Source organism: Vulpes lagopus, chromosome 1, assembly GCF_018345385.1.
Source record: "Vulpes lagopus strain Blue_001 chromosome 1, ASM1834538v1, whole genome shotgun sequence".
In the NCBI taxonomy this organism is placed as follows: domain Eukaryota; kingdom Metazoa; phylum Chordata; class Mammalia; order Carnivora; family Canidae; genus Vulpes; species Vulpes lagopus.
Window position 1 is genome coordinate 71,872,807 of NC_054824.1, and position 25,982 is coordinate 71,898,788.

A 25,982-nucleotide genomic window follows, 5' to 3' on the forward strand; every position below is an offset into this window, starting at 1 on the left:
AGGGAGCCTGATGTGGGACTCGATTCCCGGACTCCAGGATCATGCCCTGGGTTGAAGGCAGGCACTCAACTGCTGAGCCACCCAAGCATCCCAACTGGGCCTAATTTTGATTTTGGTCTCCCCAGAGGAGGTAGAAGCATTCAATGGAGAGAAGTAGACCTGATAAGAACATCTACACCCCCACTGAGACAGGTCTATACCTCTCCTCCGCAGGTGCACACACACACACACACACACACCCCTAAAGACAGGGGTGTCATTCATTCACCCAGCAACTATTTAGTGCCTACTCTAGGCCAGGTGGCAGAATCAAAGTACTGAACATTTAATTATGGACTTCATGAAGCTTACTTTTTAGTGTGTAAGGAGGGGAGAAGCAAGGAGATTGTGAGGGGGACAGAAATCAATATACACTAAAAAAAAAAAAAAATCCCTTAAAATGCATCTTCCTCTCTAGCTTTGCCTTAGGTACCCTGAGATGGGGAGATCCCATCCAAGAGGTTAGAGAAGATGGTGGGGTAACCTGGCTCTTCTAAACAATGATTGGAAAATCCCCTCTAGCAAGAAAAGTAGGGGAGGGAGTTAAGGGCTAGGTTAATGGTTACCCCTGGCAAACTGTTGAGCAATGAAGCTATGGAAACCTGGAAGAGACCATCACAACTCTAAGGCGTGTCAGGGAGGGACACACCTTCCAATCTGGGGTGAAAAGAGATTAGGGACTGGTTTACCAAGACAAGGAAGGGGAGAGAGTGAAAAAAGAAGCCATCCTTCGAAGGAAAGGATAGATACTGAGATAGGAGAAAAGCAGGGGTAAGGAGATGAGACCAGAGAGAAAATTCTCTGAGGCAGAATTTGGGGGTGCAGCCCAGGAGGCACTGCTGGATAGTACCAGGAGAGGGCAGCATTACCTGTCATCTGGGAAATTAAGGCAAAATACCTTGTGGGTAGCCATGCCAGCCAGCCAAAGTCAATATTGATGATCAAGCCAGCTCTAGCCATAAAGCTGTAGGAGAGGAAAAGCTGCAGAGAAGAAGCTGCCAAAACCTGTTTGAGCTCAGGGCTGGCCCCATTTGCCTGAGGCATCTCCCAGAAGGGAGATCTTTGTGGGGCAGATTCTCTGATGGACATTGATCAACTAGAGCAGAAGAGGACCCTAAGAATAGGGCTGCTTTGGCCTCCTTTCCTCAGACAAGGGGTCCTGTGTGCAGAAAATGAGGGTCACCCATGGAGGAGGAACCCCCCCCCCCATGCATACACACACTCAAGGAATCATTCTACAACCTTATGGGACTTTACAATTCAAGGGAACAAACACAATATATCTCTTCTCTGGGGAGGAGAGAGATAAGCCTTCTCCCAGGGAGAAGAAAACCCACAGAAGAGGAAGCAGGAGAGGAAACCACTAACTGCTGGCTTCCAGCGGCACGTCTCTCACTCCACCCAAGTCCTGCCCCAGGTCTCCCTTCCTTTACGTGTCAAAGCCTGTTTTGCTCCTCTCCGTCCTTGAACTCCACCATGTTTTTCTGGAGCTGTAGGACTCTTGTTAGACAGCAGTGGTGAGGAAGGAAGAGAAGGTATGGTAGGGTAGAAGAGAGATTCAAGATATGGAGGCTGGAATATGTCCAGTTTGGAGGACATATCATTAAGCCATTTTCAGCAGATCATCAGGAGTTGCCAGAACCTCCAAAATCAAGCTACTCTTCCTCTACCTCCCTACTTCTGTGTCTGTGCCTCCGGGGACTCCACTTACATTATTCCATTTGATCTTTGCTTTTTTTCTTTCGTGAAAGGACTAGCTACCATTCCCATCCAGGATCAGTGCAGCTCCTATTCTAGGGCTACAATATCCCTGCCCCCCCCCCTCCGCCCCCATTCTATCTTCAACCTATCAATGAGAAAAGGGCAAGGGTCACAGGAAGGGGCCTGGAATGGGGGCAAGAGTGGAAGCGTCCAAGCTAAGGAGGCCAGTGAGGAGGAGCAGACCTCCCCCAGTGATGAGGCCCTTTGGCTTGTTTCCCTAGCAGAAGGCCTGGTGGTCTCTCTTCCCATCCCCTGCCCTAACCTTTCAATACTCTCTTCTCCCAATCTCAGTGTCCACTTCCAAGTCCCTGTCCTGCTGGAGTCTGGAAGGAACATGGAAAAAGGAATAAACAATCACCTTCATATTCTAAAATTCCCTCCCTGGGCCCTCACGGGCTTAACCAAGCTATTGGTGTGGTTTCTTGGGTGAGGGTGGAGTGGGAGTGTCTCCTGATTAACGCAGCAGGGAAACTGAGGCAGTAAAAAAAAAAGTCCTGTGTTCAAGGAGACTGGTGGAGAAACAAGGAGGTTCCAGGATTCCCTCTCCTTAGCACCCCCATCTCTTACTCTCCAGGAGACCCAGGGGCTCTCCCTCTTGACCCACTCCCTAGATCGTTGAGTCCCGCCCCCCTCCTGTCCCCTCCCCAGGTTCAGGGCGGAGCCGGTCGGTGAGTCAGCGGCTCCCTGATCTACCCTGGGAGGGGATAGAGCCGGAGGGGCTGGGTGTGGGGTGCGCTGGGCCGTTGGGGAGGCCGTGGGTCGTGTGAGCGGGTCTCATCGGGCTCCTGTGGCGCTGAAGGGACTGCCCTAGGTCTGGGGGACAGACTCCCTGCTTGTGAGACCCGCCTTCCTTGGCCCGGGCCCCTCCCAGTTCCCCCAGCGCCGCCGCTTCCTGGTCCCCGTCGCAACCATGGCTGAAGAACAACCTCAGGTTGAACTGTTCGTGAAGGTAGGAACACTGTCTCCCTCCTAGGCCAGTGTCCCGATCCCTGGAAGGCACCTCTCACCTCTCCCCAGTTCCAGCTTTAACTCCCCAGTCCCTTCCCACCTAGACCCCCTGCCCAGCCTCAGGTGCAATCTTGGGTGTGCCTGTATCGCGGGGGTGGTCGGGCCGGGAAGGCGATTGTACGAGCGGGTGATGAGAATTCTGTGCACAACCCTGAAAAGTTTGTACGAGTGCAAGTTTCCAGCAGCCTAAAGGACCGGAAGGTAGGGAGAAGGGAGGGTTCCCAACAGTTGAGAATATTGATTGGGGGGGTGGGTGGAGGAGGTGGGTGGGAACCAGCTGATGGGAAGAGGGAGAGAAGGGGGCACCGAAACCCAACAGGATTTGGGAGGGTCAGAGGGAAGGAAACATTGGGACAGGTGGTCCTGGGAGAAGACCACATTGTGTGTCTTGGGGGAGACTTGGAGAAATGTGAGTGTGTGTGTGCAGCGCGTGTGTTTGGCAGGGCTGGTTTCAAGGAAGAGGGTGTGGTGAGAGAGGCCGAGAGGAAATCCTCGGGGGTGGACTGGTGAGGTGGAAGGAGATGGGAGAATGAGAGTGGAGTTCTAGCAGCGGGGCTGCAGAGGCGGTGGGTGGGGAAGGGTCCCCGGGACTGGCGGAAGCGAGAGACTGGGAGGTGGCTAGCTGGGAGTTTAGCTGGGGCTACCATGAGGGTAGGTGGGGGAGGGATCAGGAGGAGATCTGGGCTAGGTTGTTGAGGGCTTGGGGTTTTAGAAACAGGCAAAAGAGAGCCACCCCAACTCTGTCCTCTCTCTCTGGGTGTGGATGAGGAACAGCGGTCCTTTGGCCCTTGGAGATGAAAGCGCAGACAGCGGACTTCACTCTTTCTGCTCCGCTCCCCTCCCTGCTGCAGGGGCGTTCTTCCCCAAGCCCGGATCTCATCTCCGTACCTCCCTCTCTGTGTAGGCCTCCTGGTTTGCACATTCTCCCCACCCTTCACTTTCCTGCCGCCCTTCTTTCCACTTACCCCCTTTGTTTGTCCTTCTTTGTGCGGTCCTGCCACTTTCTCCCTCCTTTCTGCTTGGGGCTTCTAGGGAAGCCTTTCCCCGAGCCCAGCCTTGCCTGGCGCCTGGGTCCCCGCCCCCCCTTAGGTGTGGTCCCCACCTCACTCACACTCAGCCTCAAGGGCTGTTTTTATTCCTGGGTGGGGCTGCGCTACAGATTCTGGCCTTGGGTCCAGTGTGAGGAGAGTTATCTGGAGCTGGGGGCTGTGTGCTGGGAGACCCCACAAGTAGTGCATGGGGAAGAGGAAGGTGGCCTTCCGCTGCCCAGGCCTCTCAGCCTCCCTGGTCCCTGCCCCCACTCCTTGCCAGGAAGGAAGCTGCTGAGGCCAGACACTGCGAGACAGCCTGAGATGAATCACCCTCAGCCTAGGGGGAGGTCCCTTGGGGGATGAGGTCACCACCTGCCAATTAGAAGGCAGCCCCCCTCTGCAAAGCCCACTACATCTTTAGGGTGAGGCTCCAGGCCCCTTGACTCCCCACCCAGCTGCCAAAAACAGCTTGGGTGGAGGTGTAGAGAACCAGAACTCTGGCTTCCAAACCGGTCATACCTTGCCCATTCACAGGCTCTATTCAATTCAGGAATCCAGGCCTCTCTAGCCTACAACCCTGGCCTCACCAAAGTCTCTCTCTACGGACCTTAGGATTAAATTTTTGTGCGTAAAGTGCTTAGAATAGCATGTAAAACTGCATTACTGTTTGTCTGCTCTCTCTAGGGTCCAGATCCTCCCAAGTTCTCCCCAACCCAGTCCCTCTGCCTACCTCCCACCTGTCCTGAACTCTCTGGGGAGCCAGAAGCTGACCTCTGCCCTAGGTTTGCTCCACTTCCAGAGTGGAGAGCCCACGTCTGGGGCGGGGGGGGAGCTTTTAGTAGTGAGCTGCATGTCCTGACTAGGCAGAGAACGCTAGATCTGGGAGTAGGCGGTCTAGAGAATGGCCTGGGGTAGGTTGGGTGTACCAGGCCTAACCTTGGGATGGGGGTTGCTTTTCAGGCCGGCAGTGATGGGGCCAAGATTGGGAACTGCCCCTTCTCCCAGAGACTGTTCATGGTACTCTGGCTCAAAGGAGTAACCTTCAACGTAACCACTGTTGACACCAAGAGGTGGGCCAATTTCTGTTCCTCTAAACACCCCTCATGTACACACATATGCACACACATGCTCACCCATCCTCCTCCTTTCGTCCTGCACTTTTTTGCCCTCCCTCCACCCAGAGCTCCTTTTTCTTTCCACATCCCTCCATTTCCCCTCTCTGCTTCTCCCTGACCCCCTTTTCCTGTCCTGATGCCTGACCTCTTCTCCAGGCGGACCGAGACAGTACAGAAGCTGTGCCCAGGAGGGCAGCTCCCATTCCTTCTGTATGGCACTGAAGTGCACACAGACACCAACAAGATTGAGGAGTTTCTGGAGGCAGTGCTGTGCCCTCCCAGGTACAAGGGCACTTGAAAGGAAGTGGTGGGTAGCTGGGAGACTGTAGGAAAGAGAGAGGTTGTAGAACTGGAAAACAGAAATGGTGGTGGGGTGGAGCAGGGGAGCTGAGGTTCTCACCAAAAGATATCTTATCCTGTTTCTCCTACTGGCTTTCAGGTACCCCAAGCTGGCAGCTCTTAACCCTGAATCCAACACGGCTGGGCTGGACATATTTGCCAAATTTTCTGCTTACATCAAGAATTCAAACCCGGCACTCAATGATAGTGAGTCTTAAGGGTTGGAGGCCAGGGTCCTAGGAGGAATGGAGAAGATCCAAGGATTGGATCTGGAAATCCCAATATCAGTGAGATGGAGCAGCTGTTGGCACACTCTCCCTGCCTCCCGCCCCAGCCCCCTTATTTTTGCTTTAACCCCATATTTCCTTGCATTTTCATTGGCTATGACTTAAGCTTCTCTCGTTTGTCACCTAGCCTCTCCTCCCCCACTAGGACATTAGTTAGGTTGGTTGATGGCCTGTTTTCATGTTTAAGAATAGTAACTCTTGATCCAGACGACCTGAGTACAAACACTACAAGCTATCTAACTTTGGGAAGTTCATTTAATCTCTCTGTAAATCCATTTCTAGATCTATAAAATGAGGATAACAATGCCTGTTTATTTCATGGGTTGATTCAGTGAGTTTCTGTATGGGAAGTGCTTAGAATAACTCATGGAAAACTAACTGTGTTTGTGTCAGATGTTATTAGTTTGGTATTAGTATTCATTAGTATTCATTTGGCTTACCATTGGTATTCATTCACCGCCCCACCCCCACACACACACACTCCCCAGGCCCTCCTGGACTATGTCACTCCCCAAATGTTCTTACCAATTCCCCTTTCTTGCACAGATCTGGAGAAGGGGCTCCTAAAAGCCCTGAAAGTTTTAGACAATTACTTGACATCCCCCCTCCCAGAAGAAGTGGATGAGACCAGTGCTGAGGATGAGGGCATCTCACAGAGGAAGTTTCTGGATGGCAATGAGCTCACTCTGGCTGACTGCAACCTCTTGCCAAAACTCCACATAGTACAGGTGGGTGGTCATTGTAGGAGCAGAGAGTGGCCACTGGAATGGCTCCTTCAGAAGCTCCCACACTGGTTTCCCATGACAACCACTCCAAAGGTGGTTTCTTTCTTAGGATGGTTTCTAGGGATTGCTACCAATAGCAGACATCCCATTCCTTCTCACCAGTCATTGCTTGAGAGAATTGAACCAGACCAGTGTTTGAGAGAATTACATTCTGTGATATATAGGCTGTGGGTGCAAACAGACTGGCCAGGAGTAACATACCCCTGCATTGCTGTCAAGAGTGTGCTTCCTGTCTCTATCACTGCCAAATCCCCAGATCAGACAAAGCAGCCTTTTCCTAAAATCAGAGCCTTAACTCTTTTTCGAGCATCCATCTTTACTTTTTCTCGTGATGAAAAATGAAAACTACTGGTTCCCATGTTTTTGTCCTATGTTTAGCCTCAAAACTATGGTTTACTTTATAAAACCTTGGCCTAATGTCAGTTGGCCACACACCTCTGTACTGAACATCTGTGTACTAGGCACTGAAAGATACAGAGATGTATCACGATTGTCCCTTGTCCTCAAAGGATTTGAAATCTAGCTGGGAAGATAAAACAGTCACACAAAAGTTAAGTAATAATACATGACTAACAGCCAAATGAAAAATAGGGACAAAAGTCACTGGAAATTCAAGTGGAGAATTTTATGATTTATGAATTATATTTCAATAAAATCAAGAAGAGAGAAATGGCACCATGGAACGGGTATGAAAAGGAGCTGGTTATAAATGGCCAGGATTTAAGTAAGTGGAAAGGAAGGGCAAACACCGGAGAAGATAGTGAGGAGTTAAGAAAGCCCTTTGGAGGGGATCCCTCGGTGGCTTAGCAGTTTGGCGCATGCCTTTGGCCCAGGGTGCAATCCTGGAGTCCGGGGATCGAGTCCCACGTTGGGCTCCCGGCATGGAGCCTGCTTCTCCCTCCTCCTGTGTTTCTGCCTCTCTCTCTCTCTCTCTCCCTCTCTATGTCTATCATAAATAAATAAATAAATAAATAAATAAATAAATAAATAAATAAATCTTTAAAAAAAAGAAAGCCCTTTGGAGAAGATGATTCATATGGGAGATAAGAATCACAGGAAAAGAAGTTAGATAGTGGAGGTTCTTGAATGCCTGGACAGGAAGGCTAGATTTTATCCCATAAGTCTTGGGAGAAGGGAAAGACCAAGAGCCTACAGCTGGTGTGGCTTCCTTGAGGCTAACATAACATGTTGGTCCTTCTTCTCTCCCCACCCCCAGGTGGTGTGTAAGAAATACAGGGGATTCTCCATCCCAGAGGTGTTCCGCGGAGTGCATCGGTACTTGCGTAATGCCTATGCTCGGGAGGAGTTTGCCTCCACCTGTCCAGATGATGAGGAGATCGAGCTGGCTTATGAGCAAGTGGCCAAGGCCCTCAAATAAGTCCCTCCTGAGGCTCCGTCTCTCCTCTCCATTTTCTCCACAAAGACACCAGCTGGTTTTCACGTGGCTACCCAAAGGACACACTTCAAAATGGCCAGTGGGCAGAGAATCCTGAAGCGCTTCTACAGGGCTGGCTGGGGGGCTGGAGGGGATGATGGGGAATCTAGGTAAGATTTTTATTGTGGGGTGGTGCGGGTAGGACAGTGTATTTCAGTAATAAAATACAGATTGGAGATACAGTGTCGTTTTAGACAAAGGGGGCTTGAGTAGTGGGTAACACGGAATGAGAAGTGGGTCGGTGACCTTGAGCTCAGGGCAGAAGCCAGGAATTTCGAAGAGTAGTATTGGTGGTCCGACTTCCATTTTTCGCGCCGGCCCACCGTAAGGCCGTCTTGTGGTCCATGTCGCATTTGCAGCTCAGCCATCAGAGCCAGCCAGATCTGGATGGGCCTGGACAGCACTTGGGGCGGGGCCGAGTTCGGAGGCGGGGAGCGCAGTCCGGGCGGAGCCGGCGAGGCCTAGCAGGGCGGAGTGGGCGTGGTCTCGGGGGCCCCGCCCCGTCCCGCTTAGACAATGCCCGGGAGCCGCCAGAGCGTCGCGCCCCCGCCCCACCGCAGTTCTTGAGCTCGCCTACCCCGAGACCCCTCAGAAGCCGTGAGGTCCAGTCCCCGAGGCTTGAAGACTAGGACTCCCTTCTCCAACCAACTCTGTCCTCAGGGGGGTGGGGCCCAGCCAAGATCACAGAGCGCAGGAGTCCCGGTAGCCGCGGGAGGTAAGTCTAGGGATTGGAGATGTCCCCTGGACCGTGTGGAGGGCTGGAGTTTGAGGGTGCCGAGCCCGTGCCCGCGGTGGACAAGAGTGCAGGAGGCCAAAATCTGGGTGCGGAGCTGAGCGGGGTAGACTTTGGGGAAGATGAACCAGGAGACCGGGTCCTGGAGCCGGGAGTGGCGCCCGCTCCCTGGGACCACGCCCCCGGTTTCCCCGCCCCTTGGATTTCGTTTTAGACCTCTCCCAGTCCTCCGGGACTCGGTCTGGTTTATACTGGGTCGCGCTAGAGGCAGCACGGCCGGCCGGGGTGGAGAGAGGATATTTAACTCCTTAGATTCTAATTCCTCGTTGCCCCTCTCTGCCTCTCCGGTTCGGGCGTTCAGGACTTCCATCTTCCAGACCCCGACCCTCTCCGCAGCTGTCTCCTCCTGGCCCATAACCCCTTCGGGTCCCTCGCCACACTTCAGGTCCCTACAGCAGCGAGCAGCTAAGGGTTAACGGGGCGGGGCCGTTGCATTTTTGGGGAGTGAGCGCATCCTAGCGGCTGCCAAGAGGGGCGCCTAGCAGGGACCTTGCGAAGCCCCCGAACAGGGGGCAACAGGTGTTTTGAAGATTAGGGGTCCCGATCTTGTTCCTCAGACTACATCCAAAGAAGCCGACCCAGAAGGGTGCGGGGTGGAATGGGGTCGGCAGGAAAGGAAGGTCTGGAGGGGGTGGGGTAAAGTGGGAGGGGCGCCCGGAGGTGGCAGAAGAAGACCCAGGCGCTCTTAACCATCCCCCGATGTCCTTCTGTGCATGTCTCTTTCTCTGCCTCCTCCCCTTACTGTCTTTTCTCCCAGACAGGTGAAGTAAAAGAGAAAACTAAAGAAATCAGCGTGGCCGGAGGGGGAGACTGTGTGGATGGGATGGGGACGCCAGGGGAGGGGCTGGGCCGCTGCTCCCATGCCCTGATCCGGGGGGTCCCGGAGAGCCTGGCTTCGGGGGAAGGTGCGGGGGCTGGCCTCCCGGCTCTGGACCTGGCTAAAGCTCAGAGGGAGCACGGGGTGCTGGGGGGTAAACTGAGGCAGCGATTGGGGCTGCAGCTGTTAGAACTGCCTCCTGAAGAGTCGCTGCCGCTGGGACCGCTGCTTGGTGACACCGCCGTGATCCAAGGGGACACGGCCCTAATCACGCGGCCCTGGAGCCCCGCCCGCAGGCCGGAGGTGAGAGGGGGGCGGGATAAAGGGAAAGGAGGAGCTGGGCTTGCGGGGCTTTACGAATTGTGGGTGGGAATGTCTGTGCCCCGCGCCCTCTTTCCTGCCCTAAGGTCGATGGAGTCCGCAAAGCCCTTCAGGACCTTGGGCTCCGGATTGTGGAGATGGGGGATGAGAATGCGACTCTGGATGGCACTGATGTTCTCTTTACCGGTGAGGCTTAGGTGCCTGCATCCCTGGGGCTTGGCGCTGGGAAGCAGAGTTGGGGAGTCTGAGTCAGGTGGGGCCTTGTTCAACTCACTGTGGTTCTCAAACCTCCACGGCCTCCCTGGGCTCAGGCCGGGAGTTCTTCGTAGGCCTCTCCAAGTGGACCAACCACCGAGGAGCTGAGATCGTGGCAGACACGTTCCGGGTGAGGAGCGGGACAGGCTTCGCGCTGGGGAAGCGGGGGGGTGGGGGGCGGTGGGCTGGAGGGGTGGGCAGGGGGGCAGCGCCGAAGAGGGAGAAGCCCCTAGCAAACGCGGGAATCCCCTCACCCCTCCCGCGTCGAATACTTTCTTTTGTTGCCCCTAGGACTTCGCTGTCTCCACTGTGCCGGTCTCGAGCCCCTGCCACCTCCGCAGCCTCTGCGGCATGGGGGGGCCCCGAACTGTGGTGGCGGGTAGCAGCGACGCGGCCCAAAAGGCTGTCAGGGTGAGGAGGGGCGGGGCTGGGTGGGCGCGGCCAACAAGTAGGCTTGGCTTCTGGGGGTTGGGGGATGCGGAGAGCTGGGAGGTTTGGGGAATTAACTTCAACCCCTGCCCTCACGGAGCCGTCCACCTAGTGTGAAAACGCATCAGAAAGCAAGACGCTACTAAGGACAGAGACAGGGAGTACAGTCGATTACCATCATCTTCCCGAGTTTCAAGAAACTTCCCGGGATCCCTGGGTGGCGCAGCGGTTTGGCGCCTGCCTTTGGCCCAGGGCGTGATCCTGGAGACCCGGGATCCAACCCCATGTCGGGCATCCCTGCATGGAGCCTGCTTCTCCCTCTGCCTGTGTCTTTGCCTCTCTCTCTCTCTCTCTTTGTATGACTATCAAAAATAGGGGGATCATAAATAGGGGGATCCCTGGGTGGCGCAGCAGTTTGGCGCCTGCCTTTGGCCCAGGGCGCGATCCTGGAGACCCGGGATCGAATCCCACATCAGGCTCCCGGTGCATGGAGCCTGCTTCTCCCTCTGCCTGTGTCTCTGCCTCTCTCTCTCTCTGTGACTATCATAAATAAATGAAATAAAAAATTAAAAAAAAAAAAAAAGAAGAAACTTCCCAAACGGGCCGTCTAAGCTATGACAAAGGATGGATGAGATTGACCCGTGTGGGCTGGGGAAGGGGACAAGAGGGTTGCAGGTAGAAAGAACTGCATGTGAGTCCAGGTCAGAACTTAACAAAGGTTACTAAGACCTTTGTCACTAAGAGCAGTGCCTGACACAAACTGAGGGCAAATGCTTGTGCTCATTATTATGCAACAAATGTAAATGTGTCCCCAGCCCTTAATGGTGGTAGGGCCATCAGACTTGGTTGTGGAAAGGCTGTTAGACTTGATTACTTCCTCCTTCCTCTCCCTCAGGCGATGGCAGTGTTGACAGACCACCCCTATGCGTCCCTGACCCTCCCAGATGACGCGGCTGCTGACTGTCTCTTTCTACGTCCAGGACTGCCTGGTGTGCCCCCTTTCCTGCTGCACCGTGGAGGTGGGGACCTGCCCAATAGCCAAGAGGTGAGGGAAGGCAGGAGCTCCACCAACAACAACAATCAGAGAAAGAAGTCTTAGGCCTTCCTAGTGGGAGGAAGAAGGGGTACCTTCTCTAGAAGCTTGGGTGGTGCCACTCCCAGCTGGCTAGAAAAAGGGCCTGGCTGTGGCCTCAGGTCCTTACTCCCCTCTTCTCACTTCGTGTCCTCCCTGCAGGCACTGCAGAAGCTCTCTGATGTCACCCTGGTACCTGTGTCCTGCTCAGAACTGGAGAAGGCAGGCGCCGGTCTTAGCTCCCTTTGCCTGGTGCTCAGCACACGCCCCCACAGCTGAGGGCCTGGCCTCAGGGTCCTGGCTGGCCATGGGTAGGGCAGCAGAGGGAGTAGAAGGGGAAGGAAGCTTATATAAAGGACAGGGAATAGGTAGTAGTGGGGAGAGGGCCCCAGGATTGGGGGAGGGAGGGCTTAGTGTGGGAAAAAGGAATAGAGTCCACTGGGTGAGTCCTCTTCCTTAGAACTAATAAAACAACTGACCTTTTAGACTGGGATGTGGCTGGTGTCTTACTGGAGCAGAGGGATAGGGGCAAGGCTGAAATCGGAGGTTGAGGTTAGTGTTTGGGAAAGAGGTCTCTTTCATTCATCAAACCCTTATTAAGTACTTCCTGACTCATTGGCCAGCCCTATCAGGTGTTTGGGCACAAGATGGGCAGGATAGAATTTCTATTGTGGGGAGCATATACAAGGTAAAGAGATTATGGGCAGATCACTCAATTTATCTAAATGTCAGATGTTTCAGAGGCTGCGAGATTACCAACCCACCCCTAGTGAATACAGAGGAAGAAGTGTCGCTTCCAGGGCTCGTGGATTTTCATTCACTCATTTACTGAGGCTTAGCAGTAATATAAAAAAAGAGTCAGTCTCTTGATATCAGGGAACTCAACAGTACATTGAAATTGAAATACAGGTTGTGCTAGAACAATTCACAGGGTGTTGCTATGAGATGAATAAGGAGACTTCCTACAGCATCAAAATATATGCAGGGGTAGGCAAAGAGGATCAGGAATGCCTTCCCAGAAACGGCTATATTTCAACTGAGTCCTGGGGATGAAGAATTGGCCAGGACGGTAGTGGGGAGGAGGAAAAAGGGTGATCCAGGAAGAAGGACTTGCACTGTGTTAAAGGCATATTTGGAGGCTGGGGAGAATCACTCCAAAGTTGGCATGTTCTGTGAACGTGGAGTGACAAAGCAAGCCTGGAGAGTAGGGAGAGTGCTGCCAGCACCTTGTACCCAAAGCCAAGGCCCATGGGTCCTGAGCTGAAGAAATACCACAGCTCTGGAATACAGGCTGTGAGAAGGTTAACATTTGGGGAGGATCTCACTGGCTTCAGGGAGGAGAGCATGGACAAGAAGATGAGGTGAGGCAATGAGTAAACCAGGGAAGAAATGAGGAGAGTATATTCAGGTGGCAGCCACCTGAATTGGTGTGAAGAAGGGTATGGATTTCACAGAGATGCTAAAATAGAAAGACAGGACTTGGTTCATTGTGTGGGAGTGAGCAGAAGGAGGTCTACATGACTCCCAGTTTCTGGCTTAGGCAACTGGTTGATTAAGGGAGAATGCAGAGGATGATTAAGTGAGTGACAATGCTGTGTGCAAAATGCCTACTGCTTACTAGGCAGGGATGTCCCAGGGATAGATGGGAAATCCCATTACTCGAGATCTGAGCTGGAGAGAATTCAGAGGGTTGTTTGCAGAGGTAAGGGCTGAGGACTGGCTGTGGATGACAGGTTCCCAGGAGAGAGGAAGTCAGATAAAGGAAAGGACAAACCTAGAATGGTGGAGAATAGCAAGGCGGTAGGGAGCGAGGAAGAAGAGTCCAAAAGGAAGACACCAGGGATCCCTGGGTGGCGCAGCGGTTTGGTGCCTGCCTTTGGCCCAGGGCGCGATCCTGGAGACCCGGGATCGAGTCCCACATCGGGCTCCCGGTGCATGGAGCCTGCTTCTCCCTCTGCCTGTGTCTCTGCCTCTCTTTCTCTCTCTCTGTGACTATCATAAATAAATAAAAATTAAAAAAAAAAAAAAAGGAAGACACCAGCATTAAAGAAAAACAGCTTAAAGAAGAAAATAATCGAAGACCAAGCCCATAAATCTACTGGGTGTGACCATTAGGGCCTGACTGGCAACCTCAGGGGGAGTGGAGTGAAGGGGAAGAAAAGGTGTAGGCTTCTGGCTCAAAGAGCTGGACTGGAGAGAAGGGAAGAAACAGGACATCTAGAACTTGTTGATATCTTATGGGGAGACAGGGCTTGATCAGGTTTAGAGAGGGCACTGGTGGTGAAGGAGACGTGAAGGTTATAGGAGAGATGAGGTAACTGAAGGAGCAAGATCAGTGGCAGAGAGATAGCCTAGAACTCAGGGTTCCTGACTCAAGCTAGTGCTCAGTTCTATCTCACGGTGCATTCCTTTTCCAGGTGAGGGACCAGGAAGGGGCTGGGAGTTGTGGAGAACCTCCAGCTTGTGAGGTTTACAATAAGGGCTTCCCTTCAAACTACAACTGCATAGATGGTGGAGGCATCAGCAGGAACCACTGGCGACAACCGTAGTGGCCTTCTGAGGGCCGAATGGTCCAGGTCTGCGTAGAGCAGGCTCTGAAAGGTGGGGAGGGAGGCAGGGGGGTCTCAGAAGTCCGACTCGCTGGGAGATACAGGACTCTGTCCTTCTTGGTCCACTGCTCTTGGGGATTCTGGCCGCCCCCCTTCCAATCCCCAGGCCCTTACCGGCTCCTGGTCCAGGTCCCCTGCCATCTTAGGCTCCTCCTCCTTTACTGGCCGCTGGGAGTCGACTTTCACTAGTGGCTCTATATGGGGGAGACAGAGCTGAAGAATTGAGAGAAAGTGACCAACACTGCTCCCAGCAAGGGCTCAGACTCCGTGAATTGGGAGATGGGAGGTGTGGGAGTGGAAGAAGGAAAATGGGGTGGAGTTAGTCTCACCAAATCTGGGGAGTGGTCGAGGCGGATGCGGAGGTGATCGTCTGTAACGGATGTATAAGTCTCTGAGGGCCACCAGTTTTGTCTCTCGCCCTCCAGCAGCAACCCAGCAACTCCAAGGCTCAGATCCGCACACAGTTTAGGCTCCACCCCCACAGACAGTTCCGCCCCCGCTCTGACCCGGCTCGGGCTCCCGCTTCGCCTCCCTAGCCGCGGCTCCACCTACCCGCCCCCGGCCTCCGCCCAAGCGCTGACCTCGCCCATTCCCCTCTAGGCCGGGCAGGGCTCTCGGTCCAGCTGCGGCCCACGGAGGCCCTTGTCCTGCCCCTCCCGCGGACCCGGCCCGTGTAACCAGGCCCGCCCATGGTGCTCACCTGCGCCACCACCAGACCACGCCCAGCGCCCCGAGTCCCAGCACCAGCCCAGCGCCCAGCAGGGGGATCAGGAGTTGGGGATACACGGACCCTGGGGGAACGGAGGAAGGGGTGGTGGTGGATGCCGAGGTGGGGGGTGCGAGGGCAGACAACTAGCAGTCCAGCCAAGGCCTCTGCCCACGAGGGCGTGTGTCCGAGTTAAGTCCGGAGCGCCGAGCCCTGGACCTACCGTGGTCTGGAGCCTTGCAATCTGCCCGGTCCCCTAGCACGTGAAGCACCGTGCGGCTCTCTTCCTCGTGGCGGCCCCTGCAGAAAAAGGTGCCTGAGTCCCCCGCGCTCAGGAGCAGCTCTAGCCACCGGATACCAGGGTCCAGGGCACGTAGGCGACCAGCAAATGGCTGGATGGGAGACACAGTGGGGGTCCCGCTCGATGAGGCCCACAGGATTGGACGGCGTCCCTTGGACAGGCCCTTGCAGGCAGGGAAGCTGGGCGCCCAGGCCCAGCGGATGGGATGCGAGACGCCTACGCAGGAGAAATTCACTCGGTCTCCAGGGCGGCCGTCCAGTGAGGCTGGAGCTGGAGGGGGCAGGAGTTAGGACGAGTCTGCAGGGCCGGACAAAGCCCACTCCCACGTCCTCTCTCTCTCTCTCATCTCCTCTCCTCTGCACTCCTGCCAGCCGGGATCTAACCACACTCATCACCGCCCCCCCCCCAAGTCTTCCCTCGAGCCCATCCCAACTTTCCTGGGGCAGGATGGCTTACCCCCGGGGTCCCCCTGGACCCTCAACAGCAGCAACAGCAGCAGCTGCAGAACCAAGGCCATGGCCTGGGTGTGGTGGTGAGAGAAGGTGAGTGGATCAGTGGAGGAGGAGACCGGAGGGAAACTAGGGGGAGTTGTGGGGAGGCCTGCGGGTCTGGGGGCTCTGATAACAGCAGGGCGGGGCTCCCAGCTGCCAGGATCCTTCTGGGAGTCCTTGCAGGATCGCTCACAGCCCTCAAACCATACTCAGTTGAAAGTGGTGCTCAGACTGGTTACAGAAGCACTTTCGAATACTTTACCCCCCCCCCCCCCCCGCACTCCTGCCCCCCCCCCCGCCCCCGCAGGCAGAGTAGCAGTGGCCTAGAACATCCTGGAGGTCTGAGTTCAAAACCTGCCTTCAGGGGATCCCTTGGTGACTCAGCGGTCACCTGCCTTCGGCCCAGGGTGTGATCCTGGGGTCCCGGATGGAATCCCATGTTGGGCTCCCTGCGTGGAGCCTGCTTCTCCCTCTGCCTGTGTCTCTGCCTCTCTCTCTCTCTCTCTCTCTCTCTCTCTCTCTCTCTCTCGTGATTATTTAATCACGAGATAATATCTTAAAAAAAGATAATAAGATAATATCTTTAAAAATATCTTAATATTAAATAATATAATATAAAATATTATATTATATATTATTTTATATATTTATATTATATTATCATTATATTATATTATTATTTATATTATAAATAATATTTATAAAAATATAAAAATTATCTTATTATTTAAGATAATATCTTAAAAAAAAAAAGACCTGCCTTCACCATCTACCAGCCAGTGATGTTGACAAGTTGCTTAACTTCTCTGGGCCTGTTGGTTCATCTATAAAACAGGGATAAAAGCACCTATGTCACAGAGTATTGAGAAATTTTTTTAAAAAAGGAATACACCTAAAATGCCTAGAACAATGGCTGACACACAGGAGCACTCACTCAGTGCTCATCACTATTATGATCATTACAATTTCTATTCTTATTTTAGCTTCTACTTCATCTCTCTATGCCCATGCTGTCCCTCCTGGCCAATGGTGTCCCCACCCAGACTGGCAGGGTTTGATTTGGGAAGCGCCCTGGAGCAGGTGCATATGCCCCACCCTGGACTTCATTGGCCCTCACTGAACTAAAGCAGGCCAGGCCAGGCCAGGCCTTAGTTTAGCCAGGGCAAGTTCTAAGAACCTTCTAAGGGCCTGAGACAGCGCTTCAGTGGGCAGCTCCAGCCTATGCCTCTGCTGTTGTGATATCACAGGAGCCCTTGGTGACATCACAAACCCTTTGTCCTTCATTCTGTGGCTGAGCAGTAGTTGGGAAGACCATGTCAGGGCTGAATACAGATTAAGTTGGCCTCTTCTATCCTAAGTTTCTGCTCAGGAGCCCCTACCAATGCCCCCCAGGGACCCAAACTTAGCAGTTAGTGTGGGCTTCACCCCATTGTCCATTTCCCAGGGTCCAGCAGGCCTTGTGCCCACAGCCAGTGTAACATCACAGGGGCCTTGATGATGCCTTTTCAGAGGACTGGGCCAGCAGGGATGTCAGCTGGGAACTGGGAGGGGTGTCTTGGCCTGAAACCAAGAACCAAGATGGAGTTGGCCGCGAGTGTACCTACCCTCCACTCTCTCTCTCTCCTATCCCTACTCCCTCACCCAGTTCAGTTTAGTCCCTCCCCATCCCTGGTCATCTCTGTGTAAATGGGGAAGGAGGGGCCACCAGGGGCAGGGAAGGGAGGGACCATTGGGATTATAAATTCTAAAAAGGCCTCACAACGCCCGCCTGGGAGCGGGAGCTGGGTGCCCGAAAACCTCTGTCCACTGCTGCCCTCACTACCATTCTCGGGACCCTCATCATGAAAGGTCTTCTGCTGCTCACCCTGTCTGCTCTGCTCTGCCGGGTCTCAGGTGAGCACTAGGGGGCCCCCAGGGACTGCTGCACCTTGCCCCCTCCACTGCCCTCCATTGCCTACTGCTCAGGATCCCAAGCACCCCTAGTCCCAAATGCGGCAGCTCTCCTATGCCTCCAGAACCAGACCTCCTTGTGACACGGTCCTGGCTCCATTTCTCGAGGACTCATGTCTCACACTTCTGCCCACCTCCAAGATCCACTCTTCTAACCTGCCAGGGCTCCAGATCCCCTGTCCCCCACTCCACTACCAAACTCTTTGGGGCCCAGCTTACTGCTTTCTCCTCTCACCACCTGCGCTCAGCAGAGCTCTCTCAGAAACCTAGGCATCCAGCCTGGAGCTTCTTGTGCACCCCACCCTCCCCACCTACTCTTTCATATTCTATTCTCAGCCCTTCAAGCAGTGGCCTTTACTAGCTCACCCCTGCTCTTCCCCGGGTATCTGCAGGGACACAAGCTTTCTAGAGGTTCCCAGTGATCTCCTAGAACCTCCTGGGGAACTAGGGAGATATCCCAGCCTTCTAGGGAGGGAATGCCAGGGCTGCCCACCCCCAGGATGAAGTGGATTTGTTTCACAGAGGTACAGTCACCAGGTTGCTCTACCCTTGGACTGAACCCCTCCTTCACCAAACTTTGCTCACTCAAACCTGGAATAAGCTGAGGTGGGAACTTGGAGGGTAACACTTTCTGCATCCACTGTCTCCATTCTGGTGAGGTGCTCACACAGCATCTGATGACCTGCTTCCCAGATGTTATTCTTTTCTGTCTGAGAGTTGCCAGAGTGAGAGGATCCCACTCACTCAGGTCTGGTTCCTCTTCCCACATCATGGTGGTTCCAGGTGATGAGAGTAAATTGCTAAAGCCTGCCACAGGTGGCTTTCTTGCCTGCCTCAAGTTCCAAGCCATTCATGCAATGTTGCAACAATGATTTTTATTTTATTGTTTTTTAAAGATTTTATTTATTTAGGGACTCCTGGGTGGCTCAGCGGTTGAACATCTACCTTCGGCTCAGGGCGTCATCCCGGGGTCCTGGGATCAAGTCCCACATCAGGCTCCCTGCATGGAGCCTGCTTCTCCCTCTGCCTGTGTCTCTGCCTCTCTCTGTGTGTCTCTCATGAATAAATAAATTAAATATTTTTATATTTTATTTATCTGAGAGAGCACAAGTGAGCACATCCATTCCTCGATGTGGGGCTCGACATGGGGCTCAATGGGACCTGAGGACCCTGCGGTCATGACCTGAGCCAAAGGCAGACGCTTATCAGACTGAGCCACCCAGGAACCCCAACAACCATGATTTCTATTTGTAGTATTTCTTCTAATTTGAAGTTTCCATCTGTGACATTTTCTGAATTCCTTTATCTTTTCCCGCACCTCCTTCCTTGCCCACAGTATCCCCACATTCCATCTATCCCTAGCCCCATGTTTTTGTTGGTATCTCTGCCCCTCTTGACTCATCCCCAAATGGGGTGGGGTAAAAGATGATATTTAGGGTGTAGGTATTCACAGAGTAATGACTCCACCCTCACCTACTTCCACTTTTTCTGCTGCACTCACCTGCTCTGTCACCAGCAAAGCAACCAAGTCAGAACACCTACTTGATTGGCTCTTGTCCACCTACCCCCCAGCTTGGCTGGTCTCCAGGTGAGTCAGATTCCCCATCACCTCAGCCTGACTTGTGTCTTCCCAGCTGACATTCGCTGTCACTCCTGCTACAAAGTCCCTGTGCTGGGCTGTGTGGACCGGCAGTCCTGTCGCCTGGAACCGGGACAACAGTGCCTGACAACAAATGTGTACCTCGGTAACATCTTCCTCTGTAGTGGGGAGAGGGGGCTGGTGGGACACTATGGCGAGGGCTGGGGCCCAACTGTGGCTCAGACTGAGATGGTCACTGCAATGATGACAGTCACAGCAATGATGACATTTGGCCAAAGATTCTTACGTATCAGGCACCTTTCTATGACTTTATGTGGATTGCTTCACTTCATGCTCACGAGAACCCTGTGAATGTGCGTGCTTTTGTTATACTGAGGATACAGCCTCAGAAAGAGACAGTAACAAGTCCAAGGCCTCACAGCCAGCGAGTCCTAGGACCAAGACTGGGGCGAGGGGGTGGGGAAGGAAGTGCAGGCAGACAGTCAGACTTACTGAGAAGAGATAAAGAGGGGAGGGCCCCGGCAAAGTCGGAAAGGAAGCCTGGATGGGTGCCTGAGGAGGAGAGGTGGACACAGGCACAGCGGGCACCCGTCCTAGCTGACCCCACGGCCCTCTCCTGCCCTCAGGTAAGATGTGGGTTTTCTCCAACCTTCGATGTGGCACACCAGAAGAGCCTTGTCGGGAGACCTTCAACCAAACCAACCACAAGCTGGGTCTGATCTATAATACCACCTGTTGCAACAAGGACAACTGCAATAGCCCAGCCCCTCGGCCCACCCCGGCCCTGACCCTTGTCCTCCTCACCTCTTTGGCTGGCCTTGGCCTCTGGCTGCTGCACTAAGACTCACTCCCTGGCTGCCCCTTCTCGGCTAGCTTGAGCTTAGCCGAGTCTCCCTGTCCCCAGGTTCCCCATACTCGTCTCTCCTTAACTCCCTTTGCTCAGAAAAGCATTTCTCCAGGCTCTTCACGTTTCTTTAATTAAACAGTGGGCTCCTCACCCATCCTTCCACCTTCCATACTCCACTCAGCTTTTCCTGAATCCCTTCCCATATCCCTCCAGACCATTCCAGATCTCCCACTGGTCGCCAGAAGAGCTCCTTGCTTTGCCTCCTACACTCCACCATGCCGACTAGGGGAGGGATGGGGATCCGGGCCTGAAATGGGGCTTCTGTCCTGTCCCCCGCAAAGGCTCCCAGGAAGGACCCGATGACCTCACTGTATGGGTTTGATTCCCTAAACCCTGGTCCCCCTACGTACCTCATCCTCATGCTCACCTCTTTCCATTTTGAGTAATAAATGTCTGTGTCTGATAAATTGTGTGTTTATTGTCAAAAGACCTGTTGTCAGAAGCTCCCTCTCAGGAAATAACACTCTCGGTTCCTGCCCACCCCCAAGAATCCTCCAGGGAGTTTCCCTGGGAGGCTGGGTTGGGGCAAATAGAGAAACGGGTTTTTCAGGCCTCCATCCTTCCTTCCTGAGTCTGGGGAGTCTGGGGATGGCACACAGATCCCAGTGTTTGGAGCAACAATCCTTATCCCAAATTTAGGCCACACCTCTGATGTACTGCCAAGAAGGAGGTGCAGCCTGGCTTGAGGGTCCCCCCCAGAAAGGATATGCTTGGGCTGAGTCCCAGTCCTTCATGTTTGAGACAAGGGCCTCTCTTGGCCAGGTTGCTAAACAGGGCACCAAGCAACCCGCCTATCTCAGTGCTTTCCTTTCCTTTCCCAATCCTATAGGGTCACATCAGGAACCGAATTGCAAATGCGAGTAGGAGGAACAGACCCAACAAGGTTCTTTGATTCCTGGTGACCCCCACTCAGCCCAGAACCTACTCCCCTCAGTGGTCTTCACTGCTAAGGAAGATTTTCCCTAGCAGTAGGATCCAGGAGTCACTTGGGGCAGATTCTCCATTGTTCTTTGGGGTTTCATTGGTCAAGGAGAACACTATTGGAACAAAGTCCATGGATACTTGGTAAATAGAGCATGGGTGTCCCCATAATTCTCCTGCAATACTCCCATCAACAAAAGAGAGATGGCACTTTCCAGTCAGTGCTAAAGTGGCAGACAGATTTTAATGGCTCACAGAGGGGTGTTTGTCTTCTCACCTCAGATCTCCTTTGTTCCCTTACTCCTCCCGCCCACCCTCCCCACAGCCTACTAGCCTCTCCACAGTGCTGGCAGGAGCCAGGCCAGGGCAATGGCTGCTGCAGCCACAAATCGTGGTGGGGCCACCATTCTTGCCATGGCACTGTTGCACAGATCTCCGACGCAGCAGTCCCTGTGGGTTGTGTAAGTCACGTCTCCCACCAACTCGGTTTCCACTTGATTGCAATGATGGGCTGCCACGCAGGCTGGATAGTGATGAATCAAGGTTATCGAGGCTAAGAGAGAAAACAAGACTGGGGTGTTGGATTCTTGGCTGGAGGACTTGCCTTCTAGGACAGAGCAGATGTACTTCAAGGAGCCCACATGGATTCTCTGCACCCCTCAGAAAACCACCTCCATGAAACCAAGTGACCAAGATTAACTTAAAAAATATGAGCCCTCTGATTCAATGCACTGAAAAGAACCAAGCTCTCCTTTTGTGGTGTTCTGGTTAAAAAAAAAAATTCCATGACTGTAATATAATTATGAGAAAATATTAGATAAACCTAAATTGAGGGATGGTCTCTAAAATAACTTAAGGGGACTCTTGAAAAATGTCAAGGTCATGGAAGACAGAGATGCAGGACTGTCCCAGATTGGAGGAGACTAAGAAGACATGAGACCTAAATGCAATTGCAGGGGACACCTGGGTGGCTCAGTGGTTGAACATCTGCCTTTGGCTCAGGTCATGATCCCGGGGTCCTGGGATCGAGTCCTATATCGGGTTCCTCACAGGGAGACTGCTTCTCCCTCTGCCTATGTCTCTGCCTTCTCTCTGTGTCTCTCATGAATAAATAAATAAAATCTTTTAAAAATAAAACAAAAAAATGCAATTGTGGGATCCTGGTTTAGGTCCTGGACCGAAGCCGATGTCCCTCTTGTCAGTTCAGGTGGAAAAAGGAACACTACAGGTCCCATCACCTGCAGGCACAGGTGCAGCCGGGTGGGCCAAGGAACATGTAGGCCTAGGCTCAGCGAATAGGGATGCTTGCTTATCACTCAAAGGAACCTGCGGGACACGTAATTAATCAGCACTATCCTAAAGAGATAATCATTAGATGTACCTAATGAGGGATCCCTGGGTGGCACAGCGGTTTGGCGCCTGCCTTTGGCCCAGGGCGCGATCCTGGAGACCCGGGATCGAATCACACGGCGGGCTCCCGGTGCATGGAGCCTGCTTCTCCCTCTGCCTGTGTCTGCCTCTGTGTGTGTGTGTGTGTGTGTGTGTGTGTGTGTGTGTGACTATCATAAATAAATAAAAATTTAAAAAAAAAAGATGTACCTGATGAGATCTCTAACATGAAGAATGAAGACATTTCTTTAGATTCCAAGTCTCTGGAGATGGAAAAGACCTCTGGGGGAGCAGACGCAGTGGCACCAGAACACCTGCTAGCATGACCTCATGGGCCTCCAATCGATAGTGTCCACCTGCTCAGAAGACCACTATCCCCAATTTTGCCCTCAAAAACTCTCACTTGCAAGCTGTCAGGTGGTGGGGGTAGGAGTTTTGAGCACTAGCTCCCTATTTCCTTGTTGGTACCACACCAAGAAATAGCTTTTCTTTACTGCAAAAGCCCGATGTTGGGCAGCCCGGGTGGCTCAGTGGTTTAGCACCGCCTTCGGTCCAGGACGTGATCCTGGAGACCCGGGATCGAGTCCCACATCGGGCTCCCTGCACGGAGCCTGCTTCTTCCTCTGCCTGTGTCTCTGCCCCTCTCTCTATCTGTCATGAATAAATAAATAAAATCTTAAAAAAAAAAAAAAGCCCGATGTTGTTTTTTATTGGCTTGTGCACATCGGGTGGATGAACTCTCATTTGGTTTGGATACAGGACTAGACAAAAAGACATAATTAGAACAGCTAGCTAAACTGAATAAGGTCTGTAGATTAGTTAGTAGTATTTTTTAAAATATTTATTTATATATTTGAGAGAGAGAGAAAGAAAGAGAGAGCAGGAGGAGGGGCAGAAGGAGAGGGAGAGAATCCTCAAGCAGTCTCCCTGCTGAGCACGGAACTCCATTTAGAGTTTGCTCTCACAACCCTGAGATCATACCTGAGCCGAAATCAAGAGTTGGATGCTTAACCGACTGAGCCACCCAGGCACCTCTCGTTAGTAGTATTGTACCAGTGTTATTTTTCTGATTCTGATGATCATACTATGGTTATATTACATGTTAACGCTAGAGGAAGGGAGGTGAAAGATATACAGGAATTCTACTATTTTTGCAACTTTTCTGTCAATCAGAAATTATTTCAGAATCACGCATGCATACACACACATACACACACACACACACAACACACTGGTTCTTAGCTAATGTATGCAAGTTTGGTTTAATATTTTGGTCCCAGGTCCCCCGGGGGGCTTAGCAGTTGAGCCTCTGCCTCGGGCTCAGGGCGTGATCCCGGAGATCCAGGATTGAGTCTTACATTGGGCTCCCCGCATGGAGCCTGCTTCTCCCTCTGCCTGTGTCTCTGCCTCTCTCTTTCTGTCTTTCATGAATAAATAAATAAAATCTTTTAAAAAATATATTTTGGTCCCTGCCTTCAAAGGACAGAACTTTTTCAACCCCTTATGAGTGAATGGCCCTATGAGACCCTGGAGAGTGAAGCGGAGGAGGTGGGAGTGCAAGGACCATGGGCTGCTAAGAGTGCCAGAGCCAGAAGAGGCCTCAGATTCCTCTACTCTGCCGTGGGACCATCTGTCCAGAGCCAGACTGGGACTGGAAGGTTCTGGACACCAGAAAGATGGAAGTAGAAGCTGGAGGCAGGGAAGGGCTAAGAGAAGACGGAGAAACTGAGGACTCACGGTTTCTAGACAGCTTGCTCTGTCCCAGGCCTGGTTGGGGTTTGCGCTCCAGGAAGCCACAGCGTTTCCCCTCCCCGCAGGTGGCCACTGTCTCTTTGCAGGAGCTGCTGGGGTCTCCTCTGCATTCATAGCACCGCATGTGGTTTCCTGGCAGGAGAGAAGAGGTGCTTGACCTGGACTGATAGGGAGCCAGTTGGCAGAGGGCAACAGGCCTTGGCTGCCTCCTTACCCAGGGTAGACCCCAACAGAGTGCTGAGCAGGACTCCCATGAGTAGGGAGTTCATTGTGTCTGCCTGCTTTAGTATCATCTCTCTCTCCTGCCCCCCTCCCCTGGCCCTGACTGCCAGCTTTATATCCCCTTGCCTTGGGCTTTATAGGGCAATAAAAAGGGAGGAAAGAATCTCCCCCAGCAGGCACTTGGGCCCCAGTGGGGACAGGGAGGGGCCCTGTGAGATTTAAGAGCCTTCAGTGTTTTCTGAAGTCCGCAGCAGCAGCTGTAGAACTGTCACCCAGAATTCCTGGCCCTAGACGCTTTCAGCGGGTCCTCCCTGGTCTTCCTTTTCCAACTACATATCTATACGTGGTTGATTTTCTCTGTGTACTTCAACCAAAACAACATATCCCAAGAGACTGAGCCAAGAAGCAGATGTGAAAGTCCAGTCATCTTCTATTAAGCCTGACTTTTATGTAATTCCCCAAAGTGTAGAGCGATACTCCTTTTCTGTGTTGTGGGGAAAGAAATGACTTCGCAAACCATATTTTGTTAACACGTAATAGGTTTATTATTTTTATTTTTAAATAAACCAATTTAAAATCCTCTGTTTGGATTTCAAATCTAGTAAATACTATAGTAAATGCCTATATTAACTCACACAAAGAAAAACTCTTTTGGGTCTTCAGTCATTTTTTCTTTTTTTATTTATGATAGGCACACGGTGAGAGAGAGGCAGAGACATAGGCAGAGGGAGAAGCAGGCTCCATTCACCAGGAGCCCGATGTGGGACTCGATCCCCGGTCTCCAGGATCACACCCTGGGCCAAAGGCAGGCACTAAACCGCTGCACCACCCAGGATCCCAGTCTTCAGTGATTTTTATGAGTGTAAAGAGGTCCTGAGATTTAAAAAAAAAAAAAAGGATATTTGTCTCCTCGCTCTCCTATTTAACCCCTGGTACACCCCTGCTCTGATTCCCCAGATCAGGCTCTCCTCCTCAATGTCTTAAACCCCAATTTTCCAGAATCTCTATCACTTCCTAAATCTTTTCCCTGCATTCCTTCCTAGTCTTTCTGACCGCCCCCACCCACCCAAGTGGAAGCGCATCTGTCCCTCTGGCCCCACCCGTGATTAATTCCTTCCTCCACAGTAGTAAATCTGGGAGAGATAATTATGGGGTACAAAAGTTGAGGCTTGGAGGGATCAAAGGGATGTGAAGCTGGGTGGGGTCCCGCTCACGCAGCTGAGCTTTGGGTGGAGGGGCGGGTGGGAGAGGGGATTGTTGATTCCATGTTCAAATGCTGCGCTGGACCAGTTCTAGGAGGGTGACCTTGAGAGACTCCAAAGCACAGAGAGGAGAAAGATGGAGCAAACAAAGACAGGATGCTGAGCTGCCAGAGCAGAGAACAGCTTGAGACAAGGGGAGGTGCAGAAGAGTGCGGGGGAAGGTGACAGACAGAACCCAGAGCGGCAGACGCAGCTGCAAGTGACAAGCACAGAACAGAGAAGACCCGAGGCTCAAGTCGACTCAAGCGGGGCGGGGGGGGGGGGGGGGGGGGGTGAGAGAGATGTGGGGCGCAGGAGCGGTGGCCCTGGGCCCCTGCTGCGTCAGGCTGGTGGATCTGGTCCCGGTTCCACCCCCCAGATTAACTCCCTAGGTGTGTTTGTTTAC

General features: G+C 52.8%; 6 protein-coding genes across 8 annotated transcripts in view; 3 read left to right on the plus strand and 3 right to left on the minus strand.

The window, feature by feature from the left end:
• MSH5 (mutS homolog 5) overlaps positions 1-4,385 on the minus strand; it is a 28,083-nt gene extending 23,698 nt beyond the window's left edge. The window contains exon 1 of the mRNA XM_041756996.1: positions 3,774-4,385. The gene's annotated coding sequence lies outside the window, so the exon portion shown is untranslated. The remainder of the gene's footprint in view (positions 1-3,773) is intronic.
• CLIC1 (chloride intracellular channel 1) lies at positions 2,483-7,976 on the plus strand. 2 transcript variants are annotated; one of them, XM_041757033.1, is made up of 6 exons: positions 2,483-2,749; positions 4,800-4,909; positions 5,111-5,236; positions 5,394-5,500; positions 6,127-6,308; positions 7,582-7,976. In XM_041757033.1, the coding sequence occupies exons 1-6, from the start codon at positions 2,711-2,713 to the stop codon at positions 7,741-7,743; spliced, it is 726 nt and encodes a 241-aa protein (XP_041612967.1). In that variant the 5' UTR covers positions 2,483-2,710; the 3' UTR covers positions 7,744-7,976. The 2 variants fall into 2 exon arrangements, with proteins under 2 accessions (XP_041612967.1, XP_041612975.1); XM_041757041.1 differs by lacking the exon at positions 2,483-2,749 and adding an exon at positions 2,812-3,009.
• Positions 7,977-8,121: 145 nt separating this feature from the next.
• DDAH2 (dimethylarginine dimethylaminohydrolase 2) lies at positions 8,122-13,235 on the plus strand. Of its 2 annotated transcripts, none has more exons than XM_041757023.1 (7): positions 8,122-8,978; positions 9,351-9,713; positions 9,818-9,917; positions 10,043-10,116; positions 10,278-10,397; positions 11,311-11,460; positions 11,650-13,235. In XM_041757023.1, the coding sequence occupies exons 2-7, from the start codon at positions 9,417-9,419 to the stop codon at positions 11,764-11,766; spliced, it is 858 nt and encodes a 285-aa protein (XP_041612957.1). In that variant the 5' UTR covers positions 8,122-8,978; positions 9,351-9,416; the 3' UTR covers positions 11,767-13,235. The 2 variants fall into 2 exon arrangements, with proteins under 2 accessions (XP_041612957.1, XP_041612953.1); XM_041757019.1 differs by having other exon boundaries at positions 8,122-8,515.
• Positions 13,236-13,441: 206 nt separating this feature from the next.
• Positions 13,442-15,620, minus strand: MPIG6B (megakaryocyte and platelet inhibitory receptor G6b). Its single transcript, XM_041757063.1, has 6 exons — positions 15,560-15,620; positions 15,026-15,367; positions 14,797-14,887; positions 14,426-14,466; positions 14,211-14,290; positions 13,442-14,081 (listed from the first exon to the last, which is right to left on the minus strand). Exons 1-6 carry the CDS (start codon positions 15,618-15,620, stop codon positions 13,977-13,979), a joined length of 720 nt encoding a protein of 239 aa, XP_041612997.1. The 3' UTR covers positions 13,442-13,976.
• Positions 15,621-17,371: 1,751 nt separating this feature from the next.
• Positions 17,372-20,458, plus strand: LY6G6C (lymphocyte antigen 6 family member G6C). The gene is made up of 3 exons (XM_041757051.1): positions 17,372-17,487; positions 19,179-19,289; positions 19,771-20,458. Exons 1-3 carry the CDS (start codon positions 17,436-17,438, stop codon positions 19,983-19,985), a joined length of 378 nt encoding a protein of 125 aa, XP_041612985.1. The 5' UTR covers positions 17,372-17,435; the 3' UTR covers positions 19,986-20,458.
• An 843-nt stretch (positions 20,459-21,301) lies between these two features.
• Positions 21,302-24,439, minus strand: LY6G6D (lymphocyte antigen 6 family member G6D). Its single transcript, XM_041769899.1, has 3 exons — positions 24,328-24,439; positions 24,099-24,245; positions 21,302-21,525 (listed from the first exon to the last, which is right to left on the minus strand). The coding sequence occupies exons 1-3, from the start codon at positions 24,404-24,406 to the stop codon at positions 21,302-21,304; spliced, it is 450 nt and encodes a 149-aa protein (XP_041625833.1). The 5' UTR covers positions 24,407-24,439.
• Between the last annotated feature and the right edge of the window lie 1,543 nt (positions 24,440-25,982).